The sequence below is a fragment of the Piliocolobus tephrosceles genome, chromosome 15 (genome assembly GCF_002776525.5).
Source record: "Piliocolobus tephrosceles isolate RC106 chromosome 15, ASM277652v3, whole genome shotgun sequence".
Classification (NCBI taxonomy): domain Eukaryota; kingdom Metazoa; phylum Chordata; class Mammalia; order Primates; family Cercopithecidae; genus Piliocolobus; species Piliocolobus tephrosceles.
Window position 1 is genome coordinate 68,763,038 of NC_045448.1, and position 14,783 is coordinate 68,777,820.

General features: G+C 40.7%; 1 protein-coding gene and 1 long non-coding RNA gene across 4 annotated transcripts in view; one reads left to right on the forward strand and one right to left on the reverse strand.

The window, feature by feature from the left end:
• The window catches only part of LOC111550578, a 35,891-nt gene that overhangs the window by 2,105 nt on the left and 19,003 nt on the right, over positions 1–14,783 (forward strand). For all 3 annotated transcript variants that reach the window (XR_002734106.3, XR_002734104.3, XR_002734105.3), the window contains exon 2: positions 8,462–8,663. This is a non-coding gene — a long non-coding RNA (uncharacterized LOC111550578). The remainder of the gene's footprint in view (positions 1–8,461; positions 8,664–14,783) is intronic.
• The window catches only part of WDR92 (WD repeat domain 92), a 28,615-nt gene continuing 20,073 nt past the window's right edge, over positions 6,242–14,783 (reverse strand). The window contains exons 6-8 of the mRNA XM_023224065.3: positions 14,216–14,350; positions 11,345–11,442; positions 6,242–8,104 (exon numbers count right to left, since the gene is read on the reverse strand). Of these exons, the coding sequence (XP_023079833.1) occupies positions 7,897–8,104; positions 11,345–11,442; positions 14,216–14,350 (441 nt within the window). The 3' untranslated portion in view covers positions 6,242–7,896. The remainder of the gene's footprint in view (positions 8,105–11,344; positions 11,443–14,215; positions 14,351–14,783) is intronic.

The following is a 14,783-nucleotide window of genomic DNA, read 5'->3' on the forward strand; positions in this document are numbered from 1 at the left end:
TGGCCAACATCCATTTCCCTGCTTCCTCAGTACCAGAACTCCCAAACGGTGGCCAACATCCATTTCCCTGCTTCTTCAGTACCAGAACTCCCAAACGATAGCCGACATCCATTTCCCTGCTGCCTCAGTCCCAGAACTCCCAAACGGTGGCCGACATCCATTTCCCTGCTGCCTCAGTCCCAGAACTCCCAAACGGAGGCCAACATCCATTTCCCTGCTTCTTCAGTACCAGAACTCACAAACGGTGGCCGGGTATATGACTGCACACAATCAGGTTTATACTTCTCGGTCTCACTGTGATAGGTGTGAACATAGGACCAAATCATGATCAATGGATACAAGCAAAAGTGTTCTTCAAAGTGGCAAGATGTTCTTTTTCTTACTTTTCCTACTTTTCTGCTGTCTGGAATGTGGATGTGATGGTTCAACTGGAGCAGGCACACTGGATGATGCGTTGGGAGATACCTCATGAGAATGGCGGGGGAAGAAGACACAGGGCGGCAGGTCCCTGGTCACTGTGGAGCCACTAGAGCAGCCCAGACTGCCTACCTAGATTTTGATGAGAGACATAAAAAAAAAATCTGTATTTTGGGTTTTCAGTTACTTGCAGCTCAACCTAACCCTAATCAATAACAATGCCTTCAGAAAACAGGCCAGGGGTTAAGATGGACTTTTTTTTCTAATTACTTATCATTTTAATAACCAATCAACATTTTCATTTACACTTATTTATTTTTGAGACAGGGTCTCTCATTTTGCCCAGGCTGGCGTGCAGTGGCACAGTCACCACTCACTGCAGCTTCAACCTCCTGGGCTCAAGCGATCCTCCTGCCTCAGCCTTCCAAGCAGCTGGGACCATAGGCTATGGTACCACACCCAGCTACTTGTTAAAAAAAAATTTCTGTAGAGACAAGTGTCTCACTGTGTTGCCCAGGCTGGTCTTGAACTCCTGGCCTCCCAAAGTGCTAGGATTACAAGCATAAGCCACTGTGCCTGGCCCAACATTTATTAAATGTTGTATCAAGGGGCCGGGGGCAGTGGCTCATGCTTATAATTCCAGCACTTTGGGAGGCCAAGGCAGGCAGATCACTTGAGGTGAGGAGTTTGAGACCAGCCTGGCCAACATGGTAAAACCCCATCCCTACTAAAAATAAACAAAATTAGCTGCGCATAGTGGCACACGCCTGTAATCCCAGCTACTTGGGAGGCTGAGGTGGGAGAAGTGCTTGAACCCAGGAGGTGGAGGTTGCAGTGAGCCAAGATCACACCACTGCACTCTTCCTGGGTGACAGAGTGAGACTCAATCTCAATTAAAATTTAAAAAAAAAAAAAAAAGTGTTGTATAAAGGGTATTGCTGAGTGATCTGGTTTTAAGTTGGCTTAGGGATAGAGTTGGATCAGAACACCATAAGCAAAGCTCAGTTGTTAAAGAATCCTTCATAAAATTGATCCACCATGACTATATAAATGTAGCTGTATTTGGTCACAGCCCTTTTACCTAGAATCTCCTCTTATGCTTTAAGTTAAAAACACAAAGTCAAAATCCTGTTCCTTCATTCAAGCTTGATGTTTGATGTAAAATACACAAAACCTATGGACAACTGCATTCATGGCCATGGCACTGTGAGGATAATCTGCATCTGCTTCCTCTGTGCTGTTCTACTAACAACCATTTTTCTGGTTCTGGAGTTGAGGACAAGGGTTTAGCCTCTACATCCCTACACAGTGACAACGATTCACAGAGTTTTCATACTGCCACTTGTTCATCCTAAACCTGGTAGGGAAAACGGATGGTTCAAGAATTTCTCACCACTCCAGGCAATATGCAGGTACTTAGGGTGGAATAACGGAGGACATTGTCCTAGCAGCTCTGAGTCCTCAGCTGGTTGGACAAGGGACAGGACTTCTGTCAGCAGGTCCTGAGAAGTCTGAGTGCAGCATGGGCCCAGTGCCCCCAAGCTCTCAGAAGAGCCCCATTTTATTGGGACGGCTGGGTATGGCCCTGAGAATGGTGCCTGGCAGTCTGGTCTCATCCAAAGCAGGGAGGTGGGGCTCCACAACACAGTGAGAGTGCAGAGATAGAGGCTTCCTGGGTAAGCGTAACCAACCCGCCTTTTAAAAAACATAGCTAGCAGATGCCGACGCCGCCAGGAGCCCAGCACTATCAGCCATGGTCAACTCCACCGTGTTCTTCAAAATCGCCATTGACGGTGAGCCCTGGGGCCGCATCTCCATCGAGCTGTTTGCAGACAATATTTCAAAGACAGCAGAAAACTTCTGTGCTCTGAGCACTGGAGAGAAAGGATTTGGGTATAAGGGTTCCTGCTTTCACAGAATTATTCCAGGGTCTACATGTCAGGGTGGTGACTTCACACACCATAATGGCACCGGTCCATCTACGGGGAGAAATTTGATGACGAGAACTTCATCCTAGAACACAGAGGTTCTGGCATCTTGTCCACAGCAAATGCTGGGCCCAACACAGACAGTTTCCAGTTTTTCATCTGCACTGCCAAGACTGAGTGGTTGGATGGCGAGCATGTGGTCTTTGGCAAGGTGAAAGAAGGCATGAAGATTGTGGAGGCCATGGAGCACTCTCGGTCCAGGAATGGCAAGACCAGCAAGATCACCATTGCTGACTGTGGACAGCTCTAATCAGTTTGACTCATGTTTTGTCTTAACCACCAGACCATTCCTTCTGTAGCTCAGGAGAGCACCCCTCCACCCCACTTGCTCATAGTATCCTAGAATCTTTGTGCTCTTGCTGCAGTTCCAAGCCTTCCTTATTCCCTTCCATGCCTTCCTTATTCCCTTCCATGCCTAGATGGATGAATTGCAGAGTTAAGTTTATGATTATGAAATAAAAACTAAATAATAACAACAGCAACAAAAACATAGCTAAAAGCCAATTGCCCACATATTTTTCAAACGAGCCACAGCACCTGATTGCAGACTGCTATGTTATAATCAGGTTGCACAAGCCAGCTTCATATCTGAAGCCTGCATGTCTCACTTACTTTAGAGGACAGTCTGGTGGTCAAAAGAAAAAAAAAAGTCATTACAAAGTAGCATTTCCCTGGAAGGTTCCCCACCACCCCATGAGAATTATTCCAGAAATCCCTTACTAAAACAGTCTACAATTTACCACCACACCTAGCAAAGTTAAAGAATGCAAACATATTTGCAGTAAAAAGTGCACAATAGCCTACAACTTCATGGTTCTGAGACGGGTTTTTTTTTCAGGCTTCACTAAGGCCTGGATGCATTATTCTAAATACTGTCAACACCTGTCTCTCATTCCACTCTCACAGAAAGACTTCAAAACAATTACACAGAATCTCAGATAAATGGACATGAAGAAGGTTCTCAGTTGGCAAACCTAGGCATTTTGGCACCTAAGGGTTCATCCCTCACTACATATGAATGAAGCGCCATTTTGGGTTTTGCATCAGTTTGGTTTATATGGTCTAGTGCTGGAGAGCCTCATCATTTCCTGGCGTACTGAAACACAAAGCCACTGACTGGGGGAGAGGGGTGTCCGGTGACTCCTGGTCCAGGAGGCTACCTGTTTTTCACTCTCTAGATTCAGGAGAGTAAATACTTTTTATCTCACTTGCCAGCAGTTGGTAGTGGCTCCTAGCAGAGTGTGATAAAGCTTGTGAGGCTCAGGGAGAATGAGTGGCATGATTGATTAGTCATGTCTGCAATAAATTAGGGGCAGGGAGGGGTGTATGTAGATGGGTGGGATAGGAGTATCTGCATTTGAAGCAATGCATTTCATCAATTCGAATGAGAACATCCTTCTGTCCATTCATGCATCTTTGAAATTAGGATGAATCTTATAATCACTGCACCAGATTGTCTTTTCCAAAACTAGCCACAGTATTTCAAAGTCTCACATGCCTTTTTTTTTTTTTTTTTTTTTTGAGACAGGGTCTCACTCTGTCGCACAGGCTGGAGTCCAGTGGCATGATTTCAGCTCACTACACGCCTTCGCCTCCCAGGTTCAAGCAATTCTCCCACCTCAGCCTCCCACGTAACTGGGATTACAGGGGTGTATGACCATGCCCGGCTAATTTTTGTATTTTTAGTGGAGATGGGGTTTCACCATGTTGGCCAGACTGGTCTCAAACTCCTGACCTCAGGTGATCCACCCGCCCTGGCATTCCAAAGTGCTGGGATTCCAGGCATGAGCCACCACATCCAGCTCACATGCTCTTTCAGAACCTAGTCAAGACCCCATCAAAAAGTAGAATTTACTTCATCTCCACAAAAAAGTTTAAAAATGTAGCTGGGCATGGCAGCACACACCTGTAGTCCCAGCTACTCTGGTAGCTGAGGTGGGAGGATTCCTTAAGCCCAGGTCGAGGCTGCAGTGAGCTATGATGGTGCCACTGCACTCCAGCCTGGGCAGCATAGCAACAGAGTAAGACCTTGTATCTCTCTCTCTCTCTCTCTCTCTCTCTCTCTCTCACACACACACACACAGAAAAAGGAAGTACAATTTATGTCCTCTGCCCTTGAACTTGGGATAGGAGGTTGTGATTGCCTCAACTAATAGAGTGTGGCAAAGTGATGCTAAGTAAATTATGAAGCTGGGTCATTAATAAAACATAGCTTCTGCCTGGTGTTTTCCTGGGATGCTCACCCTTGGAACCTGGCCACCATGCTCAGAAACCCTATGCCATGTGCTAAGCTCAGCCCCTGCTTCTCAGATCTGGTTGAGGTCCCAGCTAACAGCCAGCATCAACCTGCAAATAGTATGAGTGAGTGCCATCTTGGAAGCAGGTCCACCAGCCTTTAGTAGAGCTGCCTGCCTCACACTATCTGGGGCATAGATGAGGCTTCCTTGCTGAACCCTGCCCAAATCAGACTCCTAAGCAAAATAAATGATCGTTAGTGTTATAAGATATGAAGGTCTGCAGTGGTTTGTTATACAGCAATAGACAACTGAAATAATCGTGGTCAGCCAGGCTGCGGTCTCGACAGTTGTCACTGCCTGCATGTATGTATACACAAAAACATGTTGAAGAAGTGTAAGTAAATTGAAAGAAAACCCCAAAGGCAATAGTGGAACATGTTTTAAAGAAATGCTACATACTAACATTTTTATGCACAAAGGACAATATTATAAGGAAAACCATGAATACTGATGGCTCTGAATTCAAAAAGTGATTTAGAAGAATTAAACTCTGAATATGAAGGAATCTGAGGAATAGCATACCAAAATTATTTTGTATAAATTTTCCTCTATTTTAATTTTTTTATTTCCATAAGTTTGGGGGAAACAAGTGGCATTTGGTTACATGAGTAAGTTATTTAGCGGTGATTTGTGAGATTTTGGTGCGCCCATGACCCGAGCAGTATACACTGAACCTGATTTGTAGTCTTTTATCCCTCATCCCCTTCCCATCTTTCCCCAAGTCCCCAAAGCCCATTGTGTCATTCTTATGCCTCTACATCCTCATAGCTTAGCTCCCACTTAGGAGAACTGCAATGTTTGGTTTTCCATTCCTGAGTTACTTTACTTAGAATAATAGTCTCCTGTATATATTTTTCTTTTTAAGGATGCACACAAGTGATACATAATGGAAAAAAAATCTATGTGTAAATAAAAAGAACACTCAATTAATATAAAGCAAACAGTAAGTGATTAAAAAAAAAGCATTTGATCATAGTTTCATCATATCAGCCTAGCATCAGTGGTATCAATGACATCTTAGATTTAATGAAATACAGGTGCTTATTGTTGTTGACTCTATTATATTACCAAATACAAGTGTCCTAGGAGAGATTTCCACAAATTTTCCATTTTTTCTTTGCAAATTAAGAAAAAGCAGATATAAACTTTTTAAAAGTTCAATTTAATTTTTACTTTCATAATTATATCCCATTGTTCTATAAAACATCTGGTCCGGAGGCAGTGGCTCACGCCTGTCATCCCAACACTTTGGGAGGCTGAGGCAGGCGGATCACGAGGTCAGGAGTTTAAGACCAGCCTGGCCAACATGGCGAAACCCCATCTCTACTAAAAATACAAAAATTAGCAGGACATGGTGGCGCATGCCTATAATCCCAGCTACTCGGGAGACTGAGGCAGGAGAATTGCTTGAACCCGGGAGGCAGAGGTTGCAGTGAGCCGAGATCGTGACATTGCACTCCCGCCTGGGCAACAGAGCAAGACTCCGTCTCAAAAAAAAAAAAAAAATGGAAATAACAACAAAAAAAATGCTTAATTTTCTCAACTTAATACTCCGAACAAGTGACTCTCTATGATCACTTGAAATCACATACATTTTACATATTATGAATGTTTTAGTTGGCTCCGTTTTCTTGAATGGCATAGCATCAGTGGTATCGATGACATCTTAGATTTCATAAAATACAGGTATTTCTTTTTGTTGACTCTATTACCAAATACAAGTGTTCTAAGAGAGACTTCTACGAATTTTCCTTTTTTTCATTGCAAATTTTTAAAAAACCTGCAGATATAAGCTTTTTTAAAGTTCAATTTAATTTTTACCTTCATAATTATATCCACAGCATTATTCTATAAAACACTGGGAAACTAAAAAAAAAGAAAAGAAAAACCTTTATTTTCTTAATATTCCAAATAAGTGACTCTCCATGATCCCCTGAAATCACATATATTTCACATATTATGAATGTTTTAGGTGGCTGCATTCTCTTCAATGGAGGTGGGGGAGGGTAGGCTTAATGAAAGTGTGATAAAGTCAATAATTCCAAAGGCTTAAAGATAAGGTGAACATTAAAGAAACAAAGTGAATTAACTACTAATTAAGCATTTATAAGGCAAAATGATGTGACAATGTTAACTTTATTACTACTGTTAAGGTAACAGAATCAAAGCTTCCATAGATCTCAAAAACAGAAGTTTATTCATAAAATGCATTTTTAAAGTATGACCAAAAATAAGACTACAAAACCCCTACAATCTTGTACATTTCACCACCACTTACCACAGTCAATAACCAAAAGTCTCACCAATTCAATTCCTGTATTTTAAGTAAAAAAGAGCTTTATAAATCATAGCATTTTGTTTTATGAATTAAATTGCTGAAAACAGTTACCCAAATCTAGACCAACCGTGCCATTTTGAGATATATATATATATATATATATATATATATATATATTTTTTTTTTTTTTTTAAAGACAAGAGTCTCACTCTGTCGCCAGGGCTGGAGTGCAGTGGTGCGATCTCGGCTCACTGCAACCTCCACTTCCCGGAGTAGCTGGGATTACAGGTGCCCGCCACTACGCCCAGCTAATTTTTTGTATTTTTAGTAGAGATGGGGTTTCATCATGTTGGCCAGGCTGGTCTCGAATTACTGACCTCGTGATTCTCCCGCCTCAGCCTCCCAAAGTGCTGGAATTACAGGCGTGAGCTACCATGCCTGGCCCACCATTTTGATATTTTATACAATAATATTATGTCCACAAACTTACTGACACTGAAATCTCTCAAAATGTATTTCTGAAGGTTAATTCAGCTTTTCCAAGGCAAACTCTTTTAAACCAAATGAAATGATTCCCACCACAACATTATAGACACTAAAACATAACACAAGCATAAAGATAAAATATGGAACTTCAGGGACATAGAACAAAACTGAAATATGTTTAATTATAGACAACTATTGACTTAGAAATGGAAGACAGAAGAAAAGAACTGGCCCTGGAGACAGTTTACTCGGTGCTTCTGATACCCACATGCAGCAGCAAGCAAGTCGGCAAACATGCCCCGAGAGGCTGCAGGCTGGCCCAGGGGCTTGTGTCTGGGGTCTTTTGTCATCAGCCAAATCCAGCTTTGTTCAATGAGGGTCAGAAGATTCCAGAACCTATCTTAAATTCTGTGAGTCCAAAGTCTTGAAGTCAAATTTTATGGAGTTTCGTAACGATTAGTACTCTCACCGTTTGGTCAAATGAACCACAGACACAAAGACCCCTTTTATCTGGACTCCAGTCCAAACTTGAAATGGGCTGGGTGGACAACGTAACATTCTGCAGAAGGCTTACAGAACCTGCGACTCCCATCTCTATTCCCTCAGAATCTTTCTTTGACCGCTGAATAGGGTATTCACTGAAAACAAGATCAAAATGTTAAGAGCGCATAAATCTTAGCTTTCACCATTTTATTTCTACACATACACTTCAATGACTCTATTTCTCAGTTGGTTACTGTGACTAATAAATACTTACAGAATCTTTCTAATACTGAGTTGTTTGCAAATAAAGAGACAATTTCAACCTCAACCTATCCCCAAAACATGTCATAAAAAGGGTTATTAGTTCTACTAAAAACTTCTAAAAGTCATTTCTGTTCAACATGTATCTACGTTTTCTCTTTTAATATGAAAGTTCTAGGTTGATCTAGGATTCTTTAATACATGTACTTGGTGCTTTTGATAATCTTTTATTTATTGTAATTTTTCTCCAGATTTAGATTGCTGGATATCACAGGCAAACAATGTGCAATGGCTGTGGGTAACATTTGCAGAACTTCATCTAAATACTTCCAGAATGAAAAACTGATGCCAGCTTCTAACCCCCAAGCTCCATTACACAGACCCAAGCCTAAGGACCTTTTGTATACCACTTCTATGGGAAGGCGTCACAGAGTGGAGATGTTAGACCTAAAGGTAATTGTTTCAAACAAGAAAAAAGTGGTTCTGAGAACATTTGATTTTTTTCAGCTGAAAATATAAATTTATATAGTAAGAAAAGCAGAAGGTTAAAGTCATAAATCCCATTTGGTCTAGATTTGAAAAGGGGAAAGAAAACACTCCTCCCCAATGGAGATGTGTTCCTAATAAAATACAGAAGCATCACTCCTCAGAAGGCCTTTTAAAACCTACTAGTCTCAATTATGACAACATCTTTATTTCATAAATGCTGGCAAAGGCCAAGAACGTAAGAAGCACAAAGCCAATCAGAAGCAAAATGGAAGAAGAATCTACAGGTAGATGAGCTACTATTTTCTCTTCCTCTCAAAGCCTACAAATCAATCTAATGAAAAGAAATAAAACATTCAGATGAATAAACGGTTTAAATACAGACATCTTTCACATATCTCTTGGCAAAGGCTGCAGTTATTTAGTATTCAAAAGATAACATAAAGATTTTTTAAAACCTTCCATATTACCGGTTGAAGTTTTAAAAGAATATGTGTACATGATTCAAATAATACTCAAAAAAAAAATCAGCATGTTGAAGTTATTCAAAAAACAAGTCGTGAATAACTAGATGATTTCTTCTAGGAGCTGTTGGTTCAGTGGCCAATAAATATTTACAATTTAATTGCATTACTACCAAGACAGACTGGCATATGAAAATAAAGCTAAATATCATTGTGCTTAAACCAATTCCCTTTGCTGGTACAATACTTGACAGTAAAACTCCAAACCAATTTGAAGATTAGACTGCACATCTGTTCTGGTTAAGTGTAAAGTTTACATTGCACTAAACTTCAAATTTGCATACAGACCTAACTTTACCGACAGAACTAAATCCACTGTAGTAAAAACTTCCAGCTGCAAAAGTGTTTGTGTGTCTCATGGAATACAAATCCACATGTGGATTACAAAGAAAACTGGGACTAGTTCTTCAAGAAAGCAGCCTAAAGATTTGGTCACCAAGTAAAATAGTGATGTGCCACCACATGGCTTCACTAAGGGGACTAGCAGAGCCTAACGTGGGGAGGAGACCCGGGTGGAATCAGGGAGGAACAACGGTCAAAGGTGCTAGAAGAAGGGAAAGTAGCAAGTGATCTGTCTACCCCACATTCTCCCAGAACGCCTCAAACTTTTCCTCTGCTTTTCACTCACAGAAACCATACTGTTTGTTTGGTTTTTGAGACAGACAAAGTCTCTGTTGCTCTGTCTCACTCTGTCGCCCAGGTTGGAGTGCAGTGGTGTGATCTCGACGCACTGAGACCTCCACCTCCCAGATTCAGGCAACTCTCGTGCCTCAGCCTCCTGTGTAGCTGGGATTACAGACGTGTGCCACCACGCCCAGCTAATTCTTGTATTTTTAGTAGAGACAGAGTTTTGCCATAACCATACTGTTGCGATCTAAAGCATTCACCCTGGCCAGGCGCGGTGGCTCATGCCTGTAATCCCAGTACTTTGGGAGGCCGAGGCGGGTGGATCACCTGAGGTCAGGAGTTCGGGACCCGCCTGGCCAACATGGTGAAACCCCGTCTCTATTAAAAATACAAAAATTAGCCGGGCATGGTAGTGGGCACCTGTAATCCCAGCTAATCGGGAGGCTGAGGCAGGAGAAGCCCTTGAACCTGGAGGTGGAGGCTGCGGTGAGATGAGATCATGCCACTGCACTCCAGCCTGGGCAATAGAGCAAGACTCTGTCAGAAAATATAAAATAAAGCGTTCACTCTGGTTTTTTGTCAGCGGTATCCCTGCACACAGTACTTTAACAAGTACTTTCCAACTGTAGCCCTGTTTTTCAGAACCCCTTCCAGTTTCTCAAAGGAGCTCATAGAGAAGAATTTTATAAATGTGAAAGTCCCAGATATATTGAGGATGGTGTTTTTCTTCTTACATTATTAATGAAACTTTATTTTTGAAAGATCCTTCATTTATAGGCTTGCTATTTTTTCCCTGAGTGATGTTTAAGAAAGATGTAATTTTTTCCCTCCAAGTACATATTGCTTAGCTAATAAAGTATTCGGAAATACCACTAACTCACAATTTTTATCAGATCTTTAATTTTTGTTTTGTTTTGCTTTTTCTCCTTTTCACAGGCCAACCCTGAGCAAGTATATCAGACCTTTTAAATGATCTAGTAGCTACGATGTTAGCGCCCTTGGGATTCAGAGAGTAGCGTGCATAGTAAAGCATTCACTGTAACTCACCCAGCCTAGATATGCAGAAAGCAAACTCAGTGATAAGGTCTTTCCTGAAGACCAATCAGGAGCCTCAGGCTCTGTTGGGGTCTATCACAATGATGTTATCTAAATTTAGGCAAGGAACCCTTTCCCCATCTTTTAGAGGCATTGAGTGTTCTAATCACTTCAAGATAATATCTGATAAAAGTCTTGGGCCAACTTTTACATCCTTAGAAGACACAACTAAAACGATAAATAGACAATGTATCAAAAGAAGATTAGTGTACACTTTACTAAATGTAAAGTGTATTTATACAAAATGCTTAGAAAACAAGTTATGTAATACCATGAAATTTTAAATCATATCAAAATGAACTAAGTCAAAGCAGGAAAAAAAAAAGACAAAAAAGTTCAATCTAATCCTACTTTACACCCACAGGTAACTTTAAAAGGAGCAGTGTGCACTGGCAGACTTACTACTTCCAGAGGTGAAGGCCGCCGGCGCCTCCAGCTGTCAGAAAGAGCTCCCTGTTCTGCGGCAGGTGTCGGACCTGCCACACAGTAGATTTATGAGCCTAAACAGAACAAGAGGCACACAACTGGTTTATATGCTAAATGGTGCCCTGGAAGAGAAACTCTGCAAATAAAGAACTTTTACTACTATAATTTCAATGGTTATAAAAGTAATTAAGGTTATTTTCTGACATGTTTCTTTATAATGGCTATAGAGATTCGGCTGGGCGCGGTGGCTCAAGCCTGTAATCCCAGCACTTTGGGAGGCTGAGACGGGTGGATCACGAGGTCAGGAGATCGAGACCATCCTGGTCTACACGGTGAAACCCCGTCTCTACGAAAAATACAAAAAACTAGCCGGGCGAGATGGCGGGCGCCTGTAGTCCCAGCTACTCCGGAGGCTGAGGCAGGAGAATGGGGTAAACCTGGGAGGCGGAGCTTGTAGTGAGCCGAGATGGCGCCACTGCACTCCAGCCTGGGCAACAGAGCGAGACTCTGTCTCAAAAAAAAAAAGAAAAAAGAAAAAGCGTCATTTTTCTTTATTGCTTTATAAAACAAAGTTCTACTGCATTTTTAAAAAGACAGGTATTAAATTTAAAGTTCATTTAAGTTTACAGTACCAAATACATTATGAATAGATTTTACATATGTAAATACCTCTAGTTCATTCTGAGGGGGAAAACACTCAAAATATAAAAATATATACTTTTGTTTATATATACAAAAAATGTGGACTGAATTTTTAAAAATGCACTTTAGCTCTGAGAACAGTTTGAAGTTCACAGCAAAACTCAGCAATAAGTATAGAGTTCTTCTAGACTGAATTTTAACTAAAATTTATAGACTGAATTTTAACTAACAGCTCCCAGAGCCTTATTTTCAATGTATTGCCACTGACCTGTCCAGTCTTCAAAATACGGACCATGAGGACTTATAGACAATGTTTACGGTCATAATAAGCTAAGGTCTTTATCATTCACATTAGACTAAAAACCAGCAGCTGGAAGGTTAACAGTTTGTTAGCACCTCAATAGCAACCCGTAAATCCATCCTGGCAATACTGCATTAACTGGGGGGAATTTAGGAGACAGAGAGAGACAGAGGGAGGGAGAGAAAGGAGGTGGGAGGGAATGAATGACTGCTGCTTTGTAGAAGCAGCGGGGCTGGCTATTGTGGAACACCACATTTTAGTGAGTGATTAGTCTTGACCTTTGATTTCAATAATCTTTTGAGAGAATTACCATTAGCTGATAAAGACTTATATCTCAAAACACATATTTTAAGTGTGTAACGGTCTCCCAGTGATTAGGTTCAAGCTGTTGAAACATTTTATTTTGTAGCTTAAACTTCTCTTCTTCTTCAGGAAGTTGAGAAAAACACAAAAAGCAAGAGGGGAAATGACCTCTTAAAATATACCAGAGTCATCTATTTGGCAGATTTAGCAATTACTGGGTTAACTAAATATAATTTTTAAAAACTGGGCCAGGTATAGTGGCTCACGCCTCTAATCCCAGCACTTTGGGAGGCCGAGGTGGATCACTTGAGGTCAGGTTTCAAGTCCAGACTGGGCAACACAGCAAGACTCTGTCTCTATGAAAAAAAAAATTTCTAATTAGCCAGATGCGGTGGTGTGTGCCTATACTCCCAGCAACTTGGGAGGCTGAGGCAGGAGGATGACTTGAGCCCAGGACTGCAGTGAGCCATAATCATGCCACTGCACACCAGCCTGGGTAAGAGGGCAAGATTCTGTCTCCAAAATAAAGAAGAAAAAAACATAAAAGCCACACAAACAAAACAAAAAATTGGAGATGACACTATTATTTATAGATAATGATATATGTGTTGCAAATTATACATGTAACAGTTTAGTAAAGTGATCTATGTTGTTGATAGATATTTAATATATTCTGAAATGACAAAAGGAAACCAATACTTTATAATTATCTTAAGAATTTCATTTTCATAAGGCAGTGACAATAATTTACACACAATAATAACAATGAGACAAAATAGGAAGGTTCAAAAATCCTACTGAATCCACAGGAGAGAGAGAAGCAAGGGAGTAAATTCCTACTTCATGAGCAACTTGTATATTTTAATCTTATGGAAACAAGGACTCCGTAACTGATATTTCTTTCTTTTTATACTTGAGGAAGCCCAAATCACATTTCCAATCCATTTCTTGTGAATGACAGGATCTTTTTGCATGAATTTTCTGTAATCCCCCCAGTCCAGAAACTATCTTTTTTTTAAACCAGTATTTTCCTTTTGCCCTGCTTTCCTCATCTATTGGTCTAATGCTGTAATACCATATTTCCCTCTCAGCTACCTCAAATGCAAGGGAAAGTTAAGTAAGTAAATAAAATATTTTCGAACATCTACTATAATCATAGTACTCAGCGCTTTCAATAATTTCATTTAATATAGCAAACTGGAATATAAAATAAAATGTAATGACATCATGTACATATAGTTATATTTTGAAAAATATATAACCAGGTATTAGCACAAATATTATATACTTATTAGGAAACACGAGGATGGGTTTTGTTGATCAAATTCCTATTATCAGCTAGGTTTCTTCTAATTGCTCCTAAACTACAAAATAAGATTCCTACCTAACTGAGATCTTTATTATAATCAAGAAGTCTAAAGTTGATAAACTTTGGGGAAGTACTCTTTGCACAGAAAAACTTGTCAAGATCTCACAGGAATATATCAAAAATAGCTCCCCTCACATAAAGACCTGGAAGAAACCTTGGTGACTAATTCTACTTATCAGTCTAAACCATGCTATCATTCTTCTTCATATAAAGACATTTCCCTCATATTTACCTTTTCTGAAACAGAGGCAAAACCTTTGGTTGGATGCTGTGTTCTCATGTCAAAAACATGGAACTTTCCTTCCAGAGATGTGGCTACTAACTTATTCATACTTATGTCTTTTCTGTCAAACTCCAAGCTACATACCTAAAAACAGAGAATATTTATTATTGGTAATCTCACCAGTATTAACTCAGGAGGCTCTTTTAAACTAAGTAAAACAGCTTTAAAATGGTCAGATAATGTGAAAGCACTCCAACAATCATTTTCTCTTTTAACTTTTACCATAAAAAATTTTTTCCAGCTGGGCGCAGTGGCTCATGCCTGTAATCCTAACACTTTGGGAGGCCAAGGCAGGTGGATCATGAGGTCAGGAGATCAAGACCAGGCTGGCCAACATGGTGAAACCCTGTCTCTGCTAAAACTACAAAAATTAGCTGGGCGTGGTGGCGTGTGCCTGTAGTCCCAGCTACTTGGGAGGCTGAGACAGGAGAATCCCTTGAACCTGGGAGGTGGAGGTTGCAGTGAGCTGAGATCATGCCCTTGCACTCTAGCCTGGGTGACAGAGTGAGACTCCGTC